We start from the raw sequence: 24,668 nt of genomic DNA, 5'->3' as shown, positions 1-24,668 counted from the left end.
GAACCATAATAAATGCAAATGATTTAACCTTGTAAGGCCTTCTTTGAGCAGTTAATTTGACAAAGCAGATTTTTTATGGAAGAAATAAAAGCGGTTGGGTCATGAAGATGAGAGGAGCGGGGGGAAAAAAATACGAAAGGGAGGAAAAAAGACAAGAGACGGGAGGCAGGAGGAGTTAAGGATGGGGTGGAGGGAGAAAAGGAAAGGAAAGCTGGAAGAGAGAAAAGCCAGCAAGGGAGAGAGAGAAGGAGGGAGGAGAGGACAAAGCTAAATGAGAGGGACAAGAGAAGAAGAGGATGAGGAGAGGAGGCGACGGAGGGAAACATATCGACTGAGGACAGATTCAGCAGGAAGGGTGGGAGGAAGGAGAGGGAGCAAGGAAAGAGCAAAAAGAGAAGGGCGGAGGGGAGGAGTGGAGGTGGGTGTGATGGGGGACAAACCAAGGTGGAACTGTGATGATGCTAAATTTGGCAAAAGGAGAAGACTTCTGTGTGTGTGTGTGTGTGTGTGTGTGTGTGTGTGTGTGTGCGTGTATGTCAGGAGACTTGCTGAATCGGCCGTGGTTCCAGTTTCACGCCTCTGAGTTTGACAGAGGGGGGAGAGAGAGGGAGAAGGTGGGGGGGGGAGGGGGAGAGAGAAGGGGAGAGAGAGAGGGTCCCTAGCCAGTAATGTTCCCTCAGGGCGGACGGGCGAAAGGAGGGAGGGATGGAAGAAGGGAGGTGAAGGGAGAAAAGGAGGCAGGCAGGATAGGGGACAAAGTGCGGGGAAGAAAATTTATACTTACCTCTTCAAACACAGCAGTGCTTCACAGCGTGAAGGACACAAAAGTTATTGTCTGAAGTCCTACCAGCATCTTCTTCTGATTACAACTACATTATGGGGCTGCAAATTAGCCCTTTAACGACACACCTCGACCGTGATCGATATCTGTTCACAAGTCTGGGTCTTCTGCTCTCAGGTCTTTGTGTCAATATGCTGAATACATGTATGGATCCAATCGAATGTGTTACATCAAAGTCAGTAGTGTATCCACTGCTACTTAATTCCTTTGAATGAATGTATGGCTGCTGCTGTTTGTCTAATTTGGGACCAGTACAAAAGTTTGGGTCTTTGAAGACTTTTGTCTCTTAAAAGCTAATTAACTGATTGGAAAACCATGTCTTTTTTTTAGTGAATCTAATCTACTCCAAGTCTGACTGCCACCACACATGTACACTGAAATAGACACTTCTGCTGAGGTTAAATCCCCAGATTTTGGAGTGTCACCAAATGCACCACAAAGTTTGAGTGGAAGAGCACTCCCTGCTCCCAAATGCACAATTGCAGTATTCAAACAAAAATACAGGCGACTAAAAGTTACCTTGAATGTTTTGCCTATCTCAGTATCAGGTTTCAAGTGTCTTCCAGTAGATTTTCATACTGAAATGAACTGAGAGTAATGGATGCAGAATGGGAGGGAAATCAATTTAAAAACTTCAAGAATTGTTGGCAGTGACTGAAAGGCTAAAGCTGCAGTCTGACCCCAGTCTGAACCTTCCCCTGTAGTCCTGAAAATGACCCCAGTTAAGACCAGATGAAATCAACACACGCACATTATTTGCATGTGTGTGTCTGTGTTTCCTGTACAGGTGCTTTACATACACACCTGTGAAAAGCTACCTCACTCTTGTTATGCAAAGCATGCAAAGCATTTGCTATTCATTCCTCCAAAACAGAACACGGAGATACCTTAAAGTCCCAACTAAACATTTCTCTCCCTATGAGCAAAAAAGGAGTGTGTGTGTGTGTGTGTGTGTCAGCGGCAAGGTGTGTGCTAATGGACATCTAAATGCTGCTGATGTTATGTTGAATAGTTTAAGGGCCCTCAGGTCCCCTTAGACCAATATTGGGAGAGAAAAAGTGAGGGAGAGAATGTGACTTCTGCAAATCGCTCTGACAAGGACACCCGCGCCTCGAGCGGCGTCCTCTTTCGCCTCATCGAACACACACACACACACACATACACACACTGCGACATCCACACCTCAGCAGAATCGTGAGGTGACTGTTGCGTTCTGAACAGCTGACTTGGTAGAGGACATTTGTGTGAGTGAGTGTGAGTGTGTGACTTGTGCTGAATCCAGTTTTAATTCCAGTTTCAAGACGTTTTGCTAAAAAATGGGGACTCCAAGTTCATTTTAAATGTTAAATGTTTTGGATAAAAGAAACTTTTTGTGTGACAAGTTTTGAACTGGTTTAGGGTGACTGATTTCACTCAATGAGAAAATCCAACTTTGAGTGACTTTGCCGTAACAGGACATCAGAAAAGAAAAGACCGTCTGCTCACAGAAACATCTGAGAGGCTCTCGGGCTCGTCTTACCTCAAAGTCGTTGGCCTTGTTGTAGTGCATGTTGAGCGCCCTGAAGAGCTCGGCATCGCGACCCACCACCAGCTCCTCTGTGGCCGTCACGCCCTCGTTGATGGCCTGTCGGGCAAACTTCTCCATCTGGATGTAGTAGAACTCCCTGAAGTTACTGAACCACTTGATCAGCTGGGAGGTGATGCAGCGATTGAACTGAAGAAAATCAAATTACATTTCGTCAGAAGAATAACTCTCACCCTGTAGTGTGCGTTCTGGTGTCCCCTGTCCTTTTTTTTTAAACCTCACACTAAGCCCAGATGTTAAGATTTTGGTGAGATCTGTGAGATAGCAACAAATAGCAGTTTGGAAATTTAAAGAATCTTTAAAGGTTTTAACAGATTTCATGCTGAGGAGATTTTGTGGCTGAATGTTGCTTTCTGTTTGATGATACTTCAGATTTATAACCTGAAGGTTGCTTCGGTTCTTGTTTTGTATGGTGGTCTGTCCTCAGATTTTCTTGCAGGGTGTGTATTTCATGCAGTTGTACCTTCATTACATGTAAATTTTCATGTCTTAGCTGAGTTATTAATGGCTGAACGACACACAAGCTCTTTTATATTCTTTAAAAGAAGCAAGCTGCTTTAAAGATATCGCTGAGAGGTAAAAGAGAGTTTATGCTTTTCCTGTATTTGTTCAATGTCAAATGTGTTAATTCAAAATAGAGTAAGTTTTGAAATGGTTCTAATGTTCTTACTTATCTTGAGTGTGTGTCCCTGTTTGTACATATTGCATAGGTGTAAATGCACTACAATGGGCTTTAACTAACAGACACACATGGTTGAAATAAAAACATTTCAGTTTGTCCACCTCATTAGCCACTAAAACACCTTGAGGGTCCTGGCTGGAGAAATGAATATAAATACCTTAATACACGAGGCCCCAGAAAGCTTCCTAAACAATCATGAATGACCCAAATATTATCTTATTGTTTTGCCATCATGGACTTTTGGACCGAGCCAAACCAACATTAAACAACTCTCTTCAAACACTGCTCCTGCCCCGCAGGCCTGAGCAGTACACTGCAAAAAAATACCTGCAAAAGTAGGACATTTACGGAGCTTGTTTTTGCAAATAATGTTAAAAAAAATTCAGCATACTAGAATATCTGAACACCGTGTTTGCATGTTTAGATATATTAGTGCAATGAGTGATGTGAAACAGAGCAGTGAGGCCTTTGCGATTGGGTTATGCGTGTGAATATACAAAACTAAATAAATTAAAATGAATTCAGATACTTGATATCTACGTACTTGTCCTTTTGCATTTTCATCTCATCCTCATAAGAAACAAAACATGCAAACAAAATTTAAAAAACAAAACAAAACAGGATGACAGCCCAGTGAAAGTGTATGTGTGTGTTTGTGTGCATGTTCGGTGAAGGGGAAAAACGGCTTTGATACGGAGATTAAGCTCGGTATTGTTACAAGACATTGTCTCACAGGAACAAGGGATGAGCGAGAGAGAGATGGGGGGGGAGAAAGAGGGAGAGATGAATAGAGGGAGGTAGCATGGAAAGAGGAATGTAGGGGGAGAGAGGGAGAGAGCAGAGGATGGCAGAGAGGGAAAGAGATATTTTTTCAGGAGCTGTCAGAGGGGGTGACATAATGGAGCATAATTGGAAGGGTGTGTGTGTGTGTGTGTGTGTGTGTCGGCAGCAGAAGGGAAGGGAGTTGGTTTTGCAAAGCATAGTGACGGGAGGGGAAAGTGTGTGCGTGTGTGCGTGCGGTTGGTGAGGGTGACCCACAAAAGAGCTGCACGACAAACAAACGCGATAACTCAGCAATTAACACACAAACACACACAAGACGATGTCATCTGTCTGCCTCAGATCACAAACAGAGCGGCCGTCACGTCGCAGACGGCCTCTGACGTGTCAACAACATAAACGCATTAAAAAAATAATCCAAGAGATCCATACAAGATCACACAAATAACAGATCCACTCCTCAGATACCCTCAGATCATTCCATAAAGATTATACAGCTTCACACGTGTATATTTGTGTATGCGTTACCAAAGAAGTTAGTGGATATATTACACTTCATCCAAGGTTTATTCTATACAAGCTTCCTATACTGAATAAGGCGAGTCAAGTGGGAAAGATGAGAACAATAGACGTATGGAAATGATAAAATAATGTCTTCTTACAAAGGGTTTTTGTTTCCTTTGCCCTCCAGACCCCCCACTGGAAAGCAAAGCAAGCACTAATGTTTCATATCTTAAGTTTGTGTATCTAACTTTAGGACTCAAGTCCATGGATGTGTTATGAAAGTTGGAGGACCCATAAACTTGCCCATGAGGTCGATGGAAGGATTAGATTAAAGGTGAGGTGAGCGAAAATCTAAATCTAAAAAACTATCTCCAGAATTGCTCACCACAACTTTTGTACCCCTAATTCAGATAATTTCATGGATAAAAATTAGCTTTTTTAGACTGTACTAAATCTCGGTCAATGTTCACAGTTTGTGAACAGGACAAATGCTTTCTGTTGCAGTACCACAGTTGACCACTGGGCCAAATTGGCTGCGACGCTGACTTTGCTAAACTATATGTTCTGGGTTGTTAAACCACAGCAGTCATTGTCACTGCACGGCTAAGTTTTTAGATCTTTCTGAGACCTTAAGTGCAAACACACTCCAACTGCAACAGGAATTTTTGATTAACAAAGTCCGGACAACTGTTGGGCGCTCTGTGATCTGCAGAACGGGACTTTCTGATTGCAGGTGTAGCCTAAAATCTGTGATCTGTGTTGTCAGAAGGTTGGAAACGGGACGCAAGCACCGCATACACTCAGCCATTCCACCACCTGTCCTCCCTGCCACCCACCCGCCGTCCCGTCTCGTCCAGCTCATCACAATCAGCACAAACCAAGAGACAAAAGACAAAAAGAGAATGGAGGTGGAGAGGGGGGAATGCTGAGCTCGAGGAATGCCATTTTCTGTTTACAACCAAAAGGGGGAAAGAGATTGTGTCAGAGAAAGTGTCAGGGTGCCTCACCACCCCCCTCCTTCCCTTGATGGCGGGTGTTGTCAGCCCCCTCAGGCCGTGTTGGAAAGGGCAAACACGCGCATCCTTTAAGAATCCGCCTGCTTCAACCGGATTCATCGCAGCTCGGCACATTTTATAGAGGACGGCGTGAATGTGCACAATCAACATAAATCGTACAGAGTGGTAACAGCGAGGGTTTCCTGTGGATCCGAGAAGAAAAACTGCTGTAGTAACTTTTTTTTTTTTTTTTTTTAAATGATGTTGTGAGGCGTTTCTGCTTTACTAGACAGTTGCAATGCAAGGGAAGTTGTTTCTGAGGCAATTTTCGGGCAGTTTTCAATGTAGCCGTCTGCCAAAAGTTAGGAATCTCAAGGAAGAAGAAACTTTCAGTCACTATACGTATAATCTTGTTTATGTTGAGCTTTCGCCCTGCAGCGTTTCTTCAGATTTTACATATTAGAACTATTTACACCTTACATTTCACTCTTTGGTTGTCTTTTGGACCCTGAACCCTTTGGCCTTTGTACTTTGACGTTAGGTTTAGATTTATTTATTTTTAACTCCATTCTTTGATTCAGATTATTTTCCCATAAAGAAAGAAGGTGTAAAATATTGCCAGGCCGCCGTAACCTTAAACCCTGTCGCTCACAAAACAGTAGCTGTTCTCTGTTTTAAGATGGTGAGCAATTTAAAAAAATAAGTAAATAAACTTTTGTTTTCACGTTACATTTAAAGACAGCAAAAATGATTAAAAAATATGGCAACAGTGTTTCATGCTGCACGCCTCTTTGTTCACATGAGAAAATCTTGCATCACGTTTTTATATGTTTTGTCATTCAAACACTTAAACTGTGTAATTAAGTTCAGATGTATCTGTATCGGTAGACGAGCTGTTGCTTGTTCATATCCTGACGTCGCCAAATTGGCTGTGTAGCTCTAATTGACGAGACGGGTGCGAGGCCAGTTGGACGCTAATTGATTCCTGCTGAGATGGCGACATGGAGATGTCATTCCAGCCTCTCAAGGAAAGAGTCTTCAGGGCTCTGGCTGATAAATGTGTCACCGCTTTGTGTTCACTGTATGCATGTGTGTGTGCATGTGTATGGAAAAGCCCTCAGCTGGCAGGGAACTTGTGAGTGAGAGTGTGTGTGCGAGTCGCAAGGAGCTCCCTGAGCCAGTGAGTGTCTAATTAATCCTAACTCCTCTAGTCTTAACGAGGTCTTAATTACTCTCGCTGACTCTCTCAAGACGAGACGGCAGGGACCTCAGCGTCTCATGCTAACATATATGATTGTCTGGTCAGAAGGCAAGAGCTTTCACTGCGCAATCAAGATCCTGTGTGTGTGTGTGTGTATGCGTGTTTGCTCATCTGTGCCTAAAACAGTCGTCAGCTCAACCCACTTCCCACACCGAGCGAGGCGGCCATTGTGCGTAAGAGGCTCGTCTTTAAGAACCAGTTTTCCCATAGACAAAGTCCATTCAAGTCCAATTAGGGGAAGCCATTCGGGGCCCTAATTCCCTTACAGTGAATCTGCCTGATCCTCCTAACACATGCTACTTATTGTTCCCTGGGAAGGAGGGAAGGGGGGAGGGATGGGGTGAGTAGGAGTAAGAGAGAGGGTGAGAGAAAAAGAGAAAGAGACATTGACCCGGATTTTGGAAATATGGTAATGATGAGGGTAATGAATGCAGTGGGACAATGAAAGAGGACACACACATGCATAGACAGACAGCAACAGGGTGCTCACTCTCTCTCACTCAGTCCTCAACACACACACACACACACACACACACACACACACACACACACACACACACACACACACACACACTATGAAAGCCTTGAAAAGAACAGCTTCGCTCATCACAAATAGGATTATCCATGATTCATTTTTTTATTAGGCGAAATAATATCTGCAGAGTTCCTCCCACAGATAAATATGCTGGATTAAGTGGGATTACAACTCAATTAAAGCGAAATTTGACTATAAACAATTATTTGCATGAAACTGGAATAATAAGAAACCATTATTTCCTTGAAAGATAAGAGTGTAGATGTCGTCTCCTTGTCGACGAAACCAGCAATGAGCTGCTCCTTCTCATAATACTGATTCCTGTGTACCATGGAGCTGCCCAAAAACTACTAAAAAACACATCAAAGAGTCATTCCGTTACACTGGGTAATGTGTTCCTTATGAACACACACACACACACACACACTGTAGTTTATTTTGAGTCAGTCACACACCATCCTGCTCCTGGAAAGCACCAAGTGTGTGTTCTTCCACTTTGAAAAAATAGTCCCCCCAAAATGCACAGTTTGTTCCTGTTTGAGTCCCGTTTGCCGAAGGCTCCAGAGTCTAAGGAGATTATTTAGCCTTTTCAACATAAATAAACATTATGTTCAGGAGAAGGCAGCGGGTTTGGGACAAAATGCCACAAACAAGGGAGGAAAACATGCTGGTTTTCAGTCTCTTTGCTGAATTTATTTGAGAAATGTAGAATATTGTGTCAGTTTCATCCTTAAGAGAAAATCAAATCCTCTTTTTGACTCTGTTTGTCTGCATGTTTTCAGTAATAGCTATTCAAAATGCACATATTAAGTAATTATGTCTCTATTGAGTAGTTTTTAGTGTTCGGGGCGGAGTCTGCCATTCCCTTGCCTATTCCTATTGCAGACCTTAACAATTATAACACTGAATATCTTCTCTGATAGATTAAAGGGAATCGCTGAATCGCTGACCCTAACTAATTGAAGGTTTTTGTCTGAGCAATAAAGGCCTCGTAAGCTCGGTCAGTAGATTCCAGTAGAAAGATGTTTTCATTCCAATAAATCCCGGTGTTTGCGGTGTGACTTCGGGTACAGATCGAGCCTGTAATACTGTCCGTCTGCTGAGCAAAGTGGCAGGCCAAAGCACTGCAAATATCCCCTCATCTTAATCCATGTTTGTCGAGATGAAGAGATTAATTGAATCAGTTTGGCGATAAACCCACGGATTGGAGTCTAGATTAATTTTAAAAGCTAATATCAGTCTCCAAAAGATAAACTCGTACACTGAGCCTGCGCATTAACTCGTTAGTCCTAATTTATTCATTCTCCAAGTATATTTACTCCAATAACTGAAACTTAGACTTGTTAAGTAAGCTGATTATGAGAAATGATGGATGTCAGCACATAGCAGTTTTAAATTATTTCCTCGTCATCAAATTGAAGATTGACAAGACTTTTAAAACATTAATCTGCCTTCAGGAAAAACGGAAAAGCTTGAAAATTTGAAAGGACTGACAGCACGTATGTATGTATGCTCAAACATTTAATTAGTTAACAGATTATTGACTTTAAAGATGGCTGTGATTGTCACCGAGCAACATGTGTTAGCTCACAGGACGGCCAGTATGGGGGTGGACCAGTGCCAGAGTAGGACACATAACACCTAACTGCTGCTATTGTTATTATCATTATTATTATTATTGGAAATCTTTAAGGATTATCAGTGCCAGCTCTTAAACTGGAAAAAAAAAAAACGCTCACCTAAAATTTCAGGACATTTTTGGGATTAAAAACTTTAAAAGCATTGGTTGGTTGGATTATTTATATTTGCTTGACAAAAACTGAACATTTTCCACTTGATTATCTGAGTAACAGTAAACTGAGGTGTGACTGTGCTCTGTGATGCCCATTTTTTTCTGGGAGCAGGTAGGCTTAGCAACCTTGTGTTTGCTCATGGCAGCTGATGAGGATGTGGCACTGCCGTGAGGAAGTGGTCACCTCAGATATGAGCCAAAGGGCAGCTGGTGTGTGTGTGTGTGTGTGTGTGTGTGTGTGTGTGTGTGTTGGCTGCTCATTTGAATACAGCGTCCTGAATCCGTAGAGGAGCCGTATGCTCCTTTGCAAAACACGTAGCAGCCAGTAAACACAAAACAATCAGCGCCTTTGTTTTAAAGCTGTTGTTCTGTTGTCATCTCTTTCATTTGTTTGTCCTCCCCTCCCTCCCTCTGTCATTTTCTCAACCCCCCCCAACACACACACACACACACACACACTCTTTTCATCTTTTCATCATCTACTTTTTTTTTTTCATTTTCCTTGTCTTGCCACTTACTCGGTTCAGTTCCCTCGTGCTTTTATTTCCTTCCTTTACGTTTTCTGTTCTTTTGACCCGTGCATCCTGTCTTCTGTCAAACTTAAGCTGCCATGATTTGTCTTGTTTCTGCGTTGAAAGAAAAGTTCAGCTTCTCATTTTATCTTAGTGAGAGTGAGAGTGAAAGCAGCATTGTGTGTGTGTGTGTTTGTTTTAGGTCAAATGGAGCTCGAGGTTGAGGTCTGTGTGTGCGTGTGTGGGTTGGGGGTTACATTATGTGTGTGCGAGAGGGAAAGTGGGCGTTTACACCCCCTCTCCTACTCCACGCCGATTAAGGCCAGAAACTCTAATTATGCTGCAAAGACGTGACAGACTGGAGCACCCATCTGCGCCACAGAGTCTGACACACACACACACACACACATACAGAGTAACGGAATAACAAACAAACAATGAAAATGAATAGTATCAAACAACAAACTGCACAAAAGTCATAGACAGATGAGTGTGAGGCTATCTGCCAGTGAAAGTTGGCGAGGAAATCAAAACACAAAAAACACAATCATGGAGAATAAAAGTGCTTCTCACAGAGACACACACCTGTTTACAACAGCTCATCTGCCCCATCTGTCACTGAAAAATACACCGATGTGATTCCTGAGATCTGACGCCATTGAATTTTGAATTTTGTGTCCACACGCTGCCTGACGGTGACTTCTTCACATCACTTGTGTATTCAGGTCAGGCGATGAGTCACTCTTTCCCATCTCCTTCCAGAAACATATATGCATACTGTTGATTTTATCTCAACATGGCTCAGGCGTAATCTAATGCAAACCTGACCTTTTTCTGTATGTAGTTTTGAATGTCCAAGAGCAATATGGGGGTGGGGGGGGTGAGTCCTTGCTCAAAAACTTTATCCCCTTCAATCTCTGGGTAAAAATATCAGTTTTAAGAGAAAACATTTATAAGAGGTTCAGAGAAGAGAAAAAGATAAAAGATGGGACAAAGTCTTACCTTGACGTCGGAGAAGAACATTTTGAGCATGTTGGAGGAAGGGTAGCGGGTGTAGAAGAACATCAGCTTGGCCTTCTTCAGGTGGTTGGGAGACAGTCCCTCCTGAATCTGAACAGTAACACGTTAAGGAGGCAGCGAGTTGTTTCCATGAGAGCTTTTGAGGAGGTTTAAATTATTTTCTTTTTGCTAGTCAGATCTCTTATGTGTATCTGGGGAGCCATCTTGGACAAAAGGGAATTAGGGTCCCTTGCATTTGTGTCCTCAAACCTGGAAAGGATGGGAAGATGCAGTACGTGAATGGCATGAAGCTATGCTACCTTCTCTTGATTATTCATTAAGGGTTAGCAGCAGCCACTGTAAGTGCAAGATGAAAGATTTGTTTAACCACAGGCTGATTAGGGGCAGAGACGGAGGGAGAGATATTTCTTTTCAGAGGAGCGACCCCTCTGGTGAAAGTCAGGAGGGTGACAGCACAGCCACAGAAAATTCAGAGCCACAATAGGAGAAAACCCGTTCTGTGGTGGGCGTGACGTTTTGCACCCTGAGTAAAAGTAAACATGAGCACCTGCTGGCTTTGGATCAAATCCCACATTCATTTCTGCATCTCGCCGGCTCTGCAGCCCCGGGGCCTATCCCACTGTCTGAACAAGGAAAATAATAACTGTGGAGGCCCTGGTTGCAGGGGTACAGAGTGTGTGTGTGTGTGTGTGTGTGTGTGTGTGTGTGTGTATATGACAACAGCTGTGCCCCACCGCGCTGCCATTTCCCCACCACATTAACAGCCCTATAATCTATCAGAGAGGATGAGGCAATCAATGGAACCCCCCTGCAAGGTCAATTAGCACACAGACAAACACACACACACACACACACACACAGACAGAAACCCCAGAGGCCCTATATGGCTGGAAAGAGGGAGAGACGACAATCAGGAAAAGAGGGCAAGACAGGAAGTGAAGAAAAAAAGAGAGAGGGAGCAGCTTCAGGAAGCAGAAGAGAAATCTGCACTGGCTGCACTGACCAGAAAAGAGTAACCAAGATGACAACATAAAGCAATCTGAGGTTGGAAGTGACTGCAGTACCACAACACAGCACAACACAACACAGCACAGCACAGCACAGCACAGCACAGCACAGCACAGCACAGCACAACACAACACAACACAACACAACACAGCACAACACAACACAACACTGATCAATTTGCTTCAGTGACTGAAGCGGGAGGCGAGTCGTATCGTCGTCCATCATTCATTTAGCAGCAGATACGTCAGGTCTCACCGGACAACAACACCATCACCTGGTTAACATTCATACCAACCTGTCACTATAAACCTGTGTGTGTGTGTGTGTGTGTGTGTGTGAACAGACGCACACACACATTCACTACACGAACGCACTCTAAATCACACACACGTGACTCAGAGTCCACAGTCTGGAACAATATGATGGAGGGAAAAAAAAACAAATGACATGTCTGTGTGTGTGTGTGTGTGTGTGTGTGTGTGTGTGTGTGTGTGAGTGATAGTGGTTAATGTGAATCAGTGAATTAACAACATCTACTGATGTTTTTTTACTTCCACTGCTCTTCCTTTTCCTTTCCCATTGTTGTGTGTGTGTGTGTGTTTTTCTGGTGCACATCTGTGAATATCTGTGTGTGTGTCTGTGTGTGTGTGTGCGTGTTTTGCGCAGAGCTCACTGTATCAGCTGTAACTTGACCTTGCTGCCAGGTGTGTGTGTGTGTGAGTGGGGAGGGATTGGAAGAAGAGAGGCAGGAGGGATAAATTCATAAATGAATGGAGGACATCTGCTCAGCTCTGTACAAAGGATTAAAGATACACAGACCTGAGAGAGAGAGAGAGAGGGAGTGTGTGTGAGGGAGAGAATATGTGTGTGTTTTTGTGTGCGGGTGCCCATTAGATGAACTGTGATCAATTCAGCACACCTGAACCTAACTCTCTTTAAATCTGCCCACAGTGCCATCACCAGTTTATCCCTACAGCACAAATCCAAACTAGAGGCAAAGAAAGAGAACAAAATCAAGAGTATAAACTGAGTGAGGACAAAGAAAAGTTCAAACAGTCACTTTCAGACTGAGGGAGGACATGTTGCAGGGTGGGAAAGCGTAAAGTTTATGCAAAACGTGGCCTTTGTGAGACAATATCAGTGAGGTTTGGTGTGTTCTTAAGAGACTGATCTACACTTAAGACGTGACTTATGCCAAGACAGCTTTTGGAGTGTTTGGATCGTACAAAAATTAAGGAAATGTGTGGATGGTGTGTCTGAATGGATCCTGTGTTTTTTATATATTTTTTTTATATTTACACAGCATGTTCAGTTGGCAGTAAAACTATTTCATAATTACACATTTTGACCTAAGTAATTTCAGTAAGCTTCCATTGAATTTGCCGAGGACGGCTCAGTCACTGGAACTCTGATTAAAATGCCATTCAGGTGCAGTTGAGTAAGATAAGAGTCAGGAGTGCATCAGACAGTCTGTCTTTTCAGTTAACAGAGTCATCATACAGTCCATGAAATGTCATAAAATAGAAAAATAAACGCCAGTCATAATCTCAAAGCAACAGTCCCAAAGTGAAAGATATCCCATTCGCAGTGAGAGGAGCAGGATAAAAGCAACACATTGTCACACTGGAGAAGCTTTTTTTTTTCTTGTTGACTAAATTGCTGTCAGCAAATTTACTGTCTGTCCACTATAATGATCAGTCAACATCATTTCAGAACCAGCAGTTTCGTTACAATTTGCTCAGAAGTTGCCATGCTGAATTCACTGGGGAAAAAAGGAACAATTTATATAAAAGTATATTAACTTATTTTGAAGGATTTCTGCGAATAAATTGAAACCACCAAACAATTTTAGATTCTTTTACCTACAAAACAAAAGAGGGAGGGTTGAAGGGTGGTCAGTATCTTTTGAAATACTAATGTACAATTTCAAAGACTTTTTTTTTTCTTCCCAGTGAATGGAAAAGCATTTCGGAATGAAACGGCTCAACAGGATCAAGAGACGTGTCAAATATTTCTGTTTTTAATTAAAGCAACATCTAAATTGGCTTTGAAGACGACACTGTGATCACATCCCCATCACAGCTGCAAGGAGTTCCTATTTGTCAGGTTCAAAGTCTTATTTTTCTTTTCACTTTGTTCTTCAAGTGCGCGCGTGTGTGTGTGTGTGTCAAAGTGTGTGCATGCATAGTCGCCGGGAGAAGCCCTCGTCGTTTGAAAGGTTAGGAACGAAAAGATAAACAGCTACCTGCAAACACCTGTCCACATGCACACCCCATGAAAGGGGAGTGTGTGTGTGTGTGTGTGTGTGTGCGTATGGGCACTGTGAAAAGAAGCAAAGCACACACAGCTGCCGAGCAACTGCGAGCAAAGGCCAACAAATAAAACGAGCAGGAGAGATCGACAAGGAGCGGGAGGAAGACGTTGAGCTAAAAACTGTAAAGAGATCAGTGTTTACAGTTTAGATATTACACACACACACACACACACACTCACATTTAGAAAGCCCCCATCAATAAGGGCAAGCGTTCACCTGTTCCTCTCCTGTGCTCTTTGAAATATGATTAGCTTTGAGCTCCTATGTACAAGGTCTTATCCCACACACACACACACACACACACGTGCAGAGAGACACAGTGAAATATGATTTCCTTTGAGCGTTTATGTACAAAGTCTTTGTGATGAAAGAGAATCTAACAGCACAAGAGTGTCTCAGACAGTGGGAGAGTGTGAGTGTGTGTGTGTTGAAGAGGGAGCTCACTAGCCTTTCTCAGCACCTTTAAACACCACAACCTGCTGCACAGACTTAAAAGAGCTTGAGAGAGCAGCGTGCGACCTGTTTAATCTTCCCCCTCTTGCAAGACTGTTTCATCTTCCCCACTCGGCGAGGAAACAAGAGGGTCAGACCAGGAAACCAATTAATGTGGATTAATTGATGTTAAAGACTTTATTTGACCACTGCCTGCTGCCTCTAACTTGCCTCAGTGTGTTTGACACCATTAAAAGTGTGACTCTTTAGGAGCCAAGTTCTAGTGATGGTCTACATGCCAGCGATCATTTTCTTTTTCTATGTACCACTACGTCCCAATTCCATACTACGAGCTTACTTTATGTGGTATGCAGAGCTGGACAGTAAATGAAATGATCTGATCAAATTTCATTAATTAGGTCAAATGAATTTTAGGTCGTATCGTCCAGCTCTAATAGACTATATTAGCTTCTAATCTTAAGTGTATTTTTCCGACAGTTGGTATTAATTAAATTAATACAGATTGAGCCATTTGTGCTTAGAGGAACTTATGCGAGATGTGCATTGACACATCACAGTCAAACTGCCATTTAAACATATTTTGACGTGTTTCATATGCTCCTGGAGCCTTCTTACTGTTGTCTCCATTTCATTGTAGTTTGACTTGCCTCAATTTCCTTTCAATTCAAAACCAGCTTTGAATTTGTATGTAATATGAGATGCATCTTGATTCTAATTTCACTTCTTCAACCCAAACCTAACCAATTGTAGGGATAACCTTGGTTCTGAAGTGTTTAATCACTTGAAAATATACCACACACATACACACACACAGGTACCAAACCTTGTAGTATCAAGGATACAGTGCTGCCTGAGTAGGGCGATATGTCGGACATGTCTTGCAGGTCCCCACACTCAGACTTGATGAGGGACAGGGACAGACCTTCTGGCCCATGTTGACTTGGAGAGCTCTGCCTGTGGTGGTGATGGTGGTGACTGAGATGACCCCCTCCAAGGGATGCCATTTTGGTTCTGAGGCTGACAGTTTCCCGGGTCATGTCCATGGAGTCGGGGGAGGACCGGTGGTGGTCCTTGGGCCCTGGGGGGTAGCCATCGCCGCCACTGTGCGACCCCAGGTGGTTCTGAAAGGGGTAACCCATGAGGGGAAGCGGGAAGGGGTGGCGAAAAGATGGGGGACTAAACCCGAGTGAGGCTGTGAGGGGAGAAGGGTGGAGCGAGGGATGGTGAGGAGGTGGAGGGAGAGAGGACGAGAGGTTAGGGTTCTCTCCTCCACCTCCTCCACTGCTCTTGCGCACCACCAGCGGCAGTGCCTCTGTTTGGTCGTTGGGTGTTGGCACACCGCTTAGTCTGCCACTTAAACCGCCGAATGAATCCAGCGGACTCGGGACGATCACATCGCCAAAGCAGTGCAGCCTCTGGTTGGGGGGGTGGTAGTTGGGGGTGGGACTGCCGTCGCCGTTTAGACTGAGGGCCAGGGCACCACTGCCAAAACGTGAGTCCGGGGTGAGGGAGGGGAGGGGACCAAAAGGTGGAGGACAGGAAGAGGATGAGTTGGAGGAAGATGAGGGCGCAGCGGGTGTGCTGCTGTGGCAGCCGTGATGGTGACTGACGGCCTGCTTTGGCGAGGAGAAACCCTTGACGACTGTGTCGACGACCTGCGACACGGCACAGTTCAGTTCCTGCTTCAGCGTCTCTGCTAACTGCCTTCCTCCTCCTCCTACTCTTTCTGCTGCTCCTCCTCTCCTCTTCATCACTCTTTCTCCATTCCTCTCCTCCTCCTCCCTGCCATCAACATCCTCCTCTATTTCTGCATCTATCAGGGCCTGTTCTCGGAGGAGGGCTCGGGCCCGGTCCAGGAACAGGCCTGGATCCAGATCAGACAGGTCATCATGGCTATTCCGCCCTCTGTCTCTGTGCCCCTCCTCTAGGCCATCAGAGCGGATACTGTCCTCCGACAAGTTGCCGTCCTCCTCTCTTTCTCTGCCCCGGTCGGCCTCTCCGCTCTCGCCGTTCTCCTCCTCTTCCTCTGTCTCCGAGTCGTAGATCTGGTAGAACTTCTCCTGGAGTTGGCGTAGCTGTTTCTGAGTGAACAGAGAATAGAGTAGGTCAAAGAGGACGTCTTTTGGACCTGAGTATTACCCGTTACCATAAATAAACTAAAGGAGAAATTAAAATAGTGCAGTGTGCCTCAGATTGGATAAGACTAGCTGTATTTATCGTCGCATTTTTCTTCTGCTATACTGTGCTGTGTCACAAACCTGCATGTCCTCCAGTTGCAGTTTAAGCTGCCGTCGTTCTTCCTGTCTCTGCTCCTGCCTTGAACACACCAGCTGAGTGAAGCTGTGCTGCTGTTGTGGCAGGCGCTGCTTTCTCTTATTCTCCCTGTAGACCTCGCCAGCGCTGACCACGCCGCCACGAGAACCCGGAGAGCTCAGGAGGGAAGAAGGGCCGTCACTGCGTCTGTGGTCGTGGCTGCTGATGTTGTGGCTGTTGCCGTCTCCGCGGTGGTCATTACTGCTGTTGCTGTTGTTGCTGCTGTTCTCATTCTCGCGGTTGCTTTCTTGGTTGTGATCGGTGGTGTTGGGCCGCACTAATGGCGAGTGACTCATGCCGCGGATGATGTTTTCCACCCTGGCGCGCTTGGCGCGAAGGTGCTCATCCGACAGCCTGTCCAGGTCGAAGGAGGAGAGGGAGAGCGGCTGAGAGGGAGCGTGGGAGTTATGGTTTGAAGGAGGTGGTGGCCGCCCAAACGAAGAGGAGGAGGGTGGAGGGGGAAGAGGAGGCCCTGGAGAGAGGCAGTCAGAGTGGCTGTCCCGTTCATGGGAGGAGTTGCTGCAGGCGTCCTCAGCCTGGATCTCTGAGCCTCCACTGGACAGATTTCCATTCCCCTGTGATGGAGGACAGGAGGAGGAAATTAAATGACTGATTGTATCAATGGATGAGGACTGCAGACTATTTAGTGATTATTTGAAAGAGTCAAATCATGACTAAGTGCTGACTACAACCAGTGATCTAATTAAATAAACTGAAATCAGCTAATTGATTAATTGACTTAGCATTTCACCACCACATGTAAGTGTTTGTTGGTGTTTACCTGGAAGCCTGAGTCACTCCCTCCGTTCTTCCCCATGTTATTCTTCAGTAGCTGAGAGATGATGGTAGCGCCAGGGAAAGGCATTATGGAGTCTTCATACGAGTTGGCCCTCTTCAGCAACTTCCTCAAAACATTTGACTTCTCTCCGTCGCCGTTGGTAGGCCCATGGCCGTGACTGACCAACGAGCAGTCTCCGTCCTGATCGATGCCGTGTGATTGGTTCATGCTGTCGAGCAGGGTCTCTCTGGCGCGGGTGAATATCGCGCTACCCACAGTCCTTTTCACCCCGATGTCGACTCGTCGGCGCTTGGTCTGTCTGGTTAGGAGGGTGGCGCTGTCATGATCAGGCATCACGCAGGGGAGCTAAACGGACATGACCAGGGGTCCTCACAGACACACGAGATGAAGGGAGTTACCTGGTCAACGACAAATGAACATGAATTACTGTGATTTCAACCTTTTAATATCACCTTGAAAAGGACACACACACATGCTAAACTCAACAGAGAGAAATTGGTTAAAATCAAAGTGACTCTTCACTTTGGAAATTCAGCTTGTCTGTACAGGAAGAATGGTTCTAAAAATATATTTTGAATACTGAGATATACCAGTGCCAAAACTGAAAAGCTGTATAATTAAATCACTTTACACTGGCAGATATAAAAATTCCCACTTGTGAACCACCATAAAAGATAATTCACATAACTCAGACCAGCATGCCTGACAGAAACAAATGTGGCAGCACACTGAGCCAAATTAAAAAAAAACCTAAAAAACAAAGAGGGAAAAAAAAAATAACTCATCGCACTTTTCTTGACCAAAAACCAAGGGAACCATTATGAGAAAAAAATACAAGCTTTAAAATAGTTCAAGGATATATTCCCACAGAGCAATAACACCTGCAGTAATAACCAAAATAATTTCCCATTTCCTCCTTCTCTCCTGAGGTGTAACCTTGATTTCTGCATCTTGTGAGGAGCTGTGAAGAATCAACAGGCTCTCTTATTATCAGAAGGATTTCACTCCACTCTCAAGAAAAAAAACTAAGGTTTTTTTTTTTTAACTCTTATTGTTTCTTTTTTTTCTTATTCACATAGCTTGAAAGAAATAGGCACTTATCTTACTTCATTTATAAAAAAATAAAAAATCTCATGTTATTGGACGTGAGAGGTTAACTTCTTCACATGCAGCATATTAAGAGCTAGATTTCTTTCTTTTTTTTTTGTCACCAGTGAATATATTTTCTCCAAGTGTAGAGAGAGACATGATGGCAGTTAAAGCACTTCATGAAGGTTAAGTTTGTCTCCTGACGCTCTGACTATCCCTGCCGTAGGAAGTGTGAGCTTTCTGCAACCATCAAAACCTGATTTCTTAAGAAAGAAATGTCTCAGGCCAAAGCAGAATTTGCTCTACAGGTGATTTAAACCTTTCCTGCACTTGTGGATCAATTCGAATCCACCAAGAGAGAAAACAAAAATATAAGAAACGTCACCAAAAAAAATAAGCTTTGAACATTTTACACCAGGCGAACGGTGGAAGTGAATGTCTGCTTGGACCCGTGCCGTCACACTCAAGCGTGCAGGCAGGAAAACAAGCGTTTTCCATGTTACATGTTTGCATCTGCTTTGCAAGTGATTCCAGGGTCAAGTCCAGGGAAATATTTTACAAATTAAAGCTGCTTCCTACAACAGTTTAGTGGAGCTGTGTGCGCGTTGGTACGAAGTGAGCAGTTTTCATTTTAGAGAAAACAACAAAAAAACCCAGAAAATGCAAACGTGCTCATTCACACACACACAGACTTAATCAGCGACACAAATGAGTTGCTTTTGCAGTCGCCGACAAAGCAGACACTGTTGTGTTCGTCCAGGGCCATTTCCAGATGAAATACTTTCCAAGCAGGGGAGAAGGGGTGGTTTGAACGTGGCTCTGAGTTTTACAGCGCTGCAGACGAGTGTGTTCATAACAACAGTCAGTCCCTCAACGCAGCGCCGGATAGTGACCCAGATACACACACACACAGAGCACATGCATACACACATTGCTCTTTGCATTATTGGTTTCTCTCTCTGTCTCTCTCTCTCTCTCTCACACACACACACACACACACACACATGGAGGGGAGGTAGTGAGAGTGAGAGACAAACAGTTAGGGGGTCCAAAGAGCTTTCAGACTTGGTTATTTGGAAATTTGGGCCTGAGGTCAAATTGGGGGTGCACCGGTGTTAAAAAACACCCAGAAAGTTTTCCAGTTTGCTGTAGTGAAACACAAGACAGCAGGGGAGGACTGTGTCTTCGTCACCTTTTAGTTTGACTCGCCTCACAAATCAAGCTTTGACTCAGTCTTAGACTCTTGCGATAACATGCTGTGATAAGACGTCCAGAGATCTTTTCTTTTCTTTTTTTTTTTTTTGCTTTTATTTCCAAAGGTGAAGCACTGAAAGGAGATGTGAGAGTGTGTGTGTGTGTGTGTGTGGCTTCTGTATCAAAACAGAAACTTGTGTCTTAATCTGAATTTGAAGAGCAGGAATAACTCGCTCTGCAATTGAGAACTGAAATGGGAAGTAGCTTATGAATATATGTAGACGGTACATTTCCATTTAGAAGAGTACGCGAGTGTGTGTGGTGGTTCTTGGCTAAGTTAACTTTAAGACTTTATCTACACGTTTTGGACTTGTATATATATATATATATATATATATATATATATATATATATATATATATATATTGTATACAAATACTAAAATCACAAAAGGAAATAAGAAAAGTCGAAGAGGACTTTCGGATATTAAAGTTTTTGTAATAGATTGAGGTAATAATAATAATAACACCCTCCTGCTTCCTTCTGCACCTCTAAGAGGAACCAAATAACGCGGTGATTATCGATAGCTTTCGTGTGAAGTGAATCATTGCTTCTCGCTGATTGTGTGCGCTCTGAGCGGAGAGCGCCGCTGTCCAGAGGCTGACAGAAAACACGCAGGCTCTGACTTTTACGCACGGCGTTATGGACGGCACATACAGAGAGACGTTTGTCATAGTCTGAACAATTCGTCCGCGATAAAGACATGACAGCGGCCGCTCTGCTGGCACTCGTTTGTTTGTTTTATTTCTTTGATTATAAAGCTTCCAAAGTTCTCTTAAAGTGGGCTTTACGCTGAGCCACCAGGGAAGAGACGAATTCACTTGTTTCTAAAGCAGGTTTGCTCTTGTTTAGGCGATAATGAAGTGTCAGAAGCCGCTTAGAGACCGAGACTCACTGCTGAATTACTCCAGATACAGATCGATAACATGGACCTGAAAGACATTTATTTATTTATTTGAAATCAGGAGGGTTTTGTTTTTCACTCACTGTCAGAGTGTCTACATTTGCTTTAATTAAAACATAATATAAGAATATGATGTGACAGCTCATCTGTTTACTGAATGACTCGTTAATCATCAGCCGATTAAAAGCGACCAATAAATCCAACAAACAGCAACGGCAGGTGCGTAAAACCAGCTGAGCTCCGCACTAACAACAAACTGGCAGAGAAAGTGAAGCGAGTGAGCCGCGAACAAAACCTCATTTTAATTTAAAACACACTTCAGAGTGTCAGAGGTTTGAGTTCACGTAGACCTCGTCGCCACAAATCACAAGCAGTCTGAGACCAACGCGAGTAAAGTCGACACGAGCGAAAAATAGTTTCCGAAAACAGTCCAAAATTCAACCAAACCGTCTGGACCCGCGAGGATGGACCGTCTCCACGAACTAACTCAAGTTAAGTTACAGCGAACACGACGCGGTCGGACAAATCACACACACTCATACACACACGCAGCATATGAGCCCACGGGTGATAGTAATAATCACATAAGGGAGAAAAAATAATAACGTGTTTGCACTTACTTCTATGCCGAGCGTTTCTCCGAGTCGGTCCGTCGAAGAAAGGGCGAACACAAGAGACAGATCCGCACTCGCCGTTAAGATCAATGCCGTAATTTACTACGGCAAAGTGGAGACGTATGTAGAGCGTGCGTGCGCGCGGTCGTAAGTGTGTGTGCGCGAAGGAGAGAGAGAGAGATTCATAGGGAACGTGTGTGTGTGTGTGTGAGAGAGAGAGAGAGAGAGAGAGAGAGAGAGAGGGAGGGAGAGACACTGCTCTTGTGCGCCGCTCTCCTCCCGGGATGGGAAGTGTTTAGTATCGAGCGCACCCGGTCCGTCCGGCACTCTCGGCTCGTCGCGAACCCCGCTTTCTCCCTCTGAGCGACTGCAAGACTCTCAGTAAGAAACAAGATGAGACGCACATGAAGGATACGTGAAGACGTTGCGTCACCGGCCCCGGAGTGAGGTAACGGCTCCACCTGACCAATAAGGAAGAAGAGCCGGGGACGGTGGATTTTATTTATAAGGAGCCGCACGAAAACAGCGCGCAGCCAGAGCGGAGAGACGCGCGGAGGATGGTGCGGAGGGTAAACCGAAAGTCAGCCCCGCAAAGCTTTCTCATCCGCGGAGAATCTGTAGAACAAATTTATAGTTTAACTTCAACCGGACTTTGAGGGCGCCATTTGTCCCTTTTCTGTGTTATTCCCATGTTTTATTTTTTATTTATTTGTTTTTGCCTTTTTTTGTTTACTGAGGTCATACCCAGTTTGTGTCACACATGCATCTTCAGTTTAATAGATCAAAGCAGCAAATTTAGCGTGAGGACTTACTTCCCCCTTTGTGCCGTTCAATAAAAGATAACTTTTAACACGTCAGGTATGATTGAAGAAACACTCGAGCGACTGTTTTCATTCTCTGCATGTTTTTAACTCTCTTACTGCTACAGCAGTGTGTTTGTGTACCGGTGCACTGCATGCACCCAGCTCAGTGATTATTAAGTTCTATAATAAACACAGGCTCTAAATTTTTCAGTTTCTTTTCGCTCCTGTCCACTGATACTCTTTATATGAAAGACATTTTGTGCCTTTTTGCTGCTGCTGCTGCCTGTGCGCGGTTGGAAACAACCGTGCGCGTCTGTACGCCTTGTCAATCCAAGAAAGTTTCCAAAAACGCAGATTAATAATGGTAATTAATAATAATAGTTCTTCCGGGGAAACCCCGCTCTTCTCCAGAGATTCGTGCTCAGTGAATCAGTGTTTTGCTCACGGACACTCCAGCAGAGCGGAGTCTCGCTCCGAGTCCGAGGAGTCTCTGCGTTTCCACCGGTCCAGACTGATGTCCGGCTGTAGATGAAACCGAATCACGGGGATATGCAAACGGAGACATTTTTTAACAGCGCGCTGAGGCCTTTTAAGAGTCTGACGGCTTAACGAGGGGAATCCTGAACTGTTTTAAGATTTTCTTCTGCTTACAATTTCCACCTTTGCTCATCATAGTTTATGAAACACTCTTTTCATTACAGTTAGGCCTCTTTGACTGAATTGTTTGGATGCTCGGAGTTGCATTGTCAGGCTGAGTTCCTACATACCAAGCCTCACTGATGGCGGTGATTCACGGCTCTCTGTTCTGAGTGCGCAGGTCGAAAAATGACAGAACTGTCTCACAGACTGGTCCTGTAGGACGATCGTGAGTAAATCCCGCAAGGGCTCAACATATGAGTAAAATCTTTCACACCCACACACACACACACACAGAAAAAATATGAAGCGGAAAGTATTGTTCAGAGAAGTTCATGAGAATAATCTATACACGGTGGGGAAGAAAAAGTGGGGGTGTGAGTACGTGAAGCTTAACTTCTTAAGACAGATTCAGGGGCCTAAAGAAAAAAAACAAAATGTGAGAAAAGATTTCGCTTTATAATGTCAAGATCTTTGGTTTGAATTCATTTTAAAACAGATTCACGGGAAATTAGATTGTGGAGTAACTGGAGCGGAGTAAAGATGGAGGTTTCTGCAGCGTGTGTTAGTGCAGAGGTATGCGTGAATGCGTACGCTCAGCGGGCCACCGCAGGAAAAACTCTCATTTCCTACCATAAATAAAAAGCGCACCTGTCATTCAGAGTAATTGAAATGAAGCAGTTTTTTTGAATTATTCTGTCGCTCCTGGTTCACTCGAGGTCATTGGAAGTAGTTTCGGAATTTCATAATTATTCCTCATTAGCTTATTAAATATCAGCGGACTGCTGTCCAACAGATGAGCAGCGTCAGAGCCGCGCATCGCAGCGCCACTTATCCGGCATCTCTCCTCTTGCCTTAAGTGCGCACGGGAATAATCGGCATTTACACGAAGTTTAACAATAATTTAAAGTGCGCTGCAGCTGTGGCGTGCGGGTAAATTTGCAGAAAAGAGGAATATTAAAACCCAGAAACGTCCGATAAATATTTCCCCCGAGGAGATGGATGAGCGTTCCGTGCTACACAGGTTGTCCTCGCATGCAGAAGCAAACAGGCCGAGATTTTCTAATGATCTCCAGCCAATTATTAGACAATTCAACTTGACTTCATCACAATGCAACAAACTTTTTCTTTTTCCCCCCACAGACTTAACAAAAGCTGTGACCCATTTGAGCCGCTGCGCCCTGGGTGATGCCTTTCTGTAACCCGCCTCTGCATCTGCGTGCAAACACACAGCCGGATGAGGAGCACTCGCGCTCGTTTGGAGACGTCAGTAAAAGTCTACGAAATGAGCTTATAGAAAAATATATAATTGAGAGGTTAAAAAAAAAACAAAAACAAAACCTCCTGACTGTGAGGCCAAAATATTGGTTGGGGGAGGTGGGGGCGTGCGGTGTGCGTGCACATGGATTATCTCTGTAAAGAGGAGGGGGCAGCGTTGAATCTCACTTAGGGGACAGTTTTGCAGCTGAAAATGGTGAAATTTAGATTACATGTAAAAAGGAAATAATGGTCATTTTTATTTTTTTTTAAAAAAAGCATAGAAAAAGAGGGCAGTTGCCATATTTTAACTACAAAAAAAAAATAAAAAAATAGAGGATTTTGCTACTTTATAGCCACACAATGAGTCATGCAGGGTGAAAAATAATGTCAAAATAAAGTGGACCTAATATTTTTTATCTCCTAATAATGTGCTTTCACTTACTTGAAACTTTAATGGACAAGTGCTGAAAGTATTTGCAGCAGCCGTTTTCAGTCAGGAGTCGAAAATAATTGTATTAATGTTTAACTCATCGACCTCCTCCGGTGTTTACTCGCCTGATGTGGCGATGACCCCACTAATGCTTGTGTGTGTGACAGGCACACACACACACACACACACACTCACCCACTCACTTACAGAGAGAGTCGGCTTGCACTTGTGAGACAAAGAGACAAGAAGGTGGAAACAGTGTGGGAGATAGCGTGGGACGGTGA

General features: G+C 44.1%; 1 protein-coding gene across 1 annotated transcript in view; it reads right to left on the bottom strand.

Moving 5' to 3' along the window:
* prox1a (prospero homeobox 1a) overlaps nucleotides 1-21,421 on the bottom strand; it is a 34,226-nt gene extending 12,805 nt beyond the window's left edge. The window contains exons 1-6 of the mRNA XM_046382912.1: nucleotides 21,262-21,421; nucleotides 17,377-17,792; nucleotides 16,541-17,170; nucleotides 15,125-16,363; nucleotides 10,490-10,597; nucleotides 2,361-2,555 (exon numbers count right to left, since the gene is read on the bottom strand). Of these exons, the coding sequence (XP_046238868.1) occupies nucleotides 2,361-2,555; nucleotides 10,490-10,597; nucleotides 15,125-16,363; nucleotides 16,541-17,170; nucleotides 17,377-17,727 (2,523 nt within the window). The 5' untranslated portion in view covers nucleotides 17,728-17,792; nucleotides 21,262-21,421. The remainder of the gene's footprint in view (nucleotides 1-2,360; nucleotides 2,556-10,489; nucleotides 10,598-15,124; nucleotides 16,364-16,540; nucleotides 17,171-17,376; nucleotides 17,793-21,261) is intronic.
* Between the last annotated feature and the right edge of the window lie 3,247 nt (nucleotides 21,422-24,668).

Source organism: Scatophagus argus, chromosome 24 (assembly GCF_020382885.2).
Source record: "Scatophagus argus isolate fScaArg1 chromosome 24, fScaArg1.pri, whole genome shotgun sequence".
Lineage (NCBI taxonomy): Eukaryota > Metazoa > Chordata > Actinopteri > Scatophagidae > Scatophagus > Scatophagus argus.
Note: the sequence above shows the minus strand (reverse complement) of the source record. Positions and strands in the feature narration are given on the sequence as shown.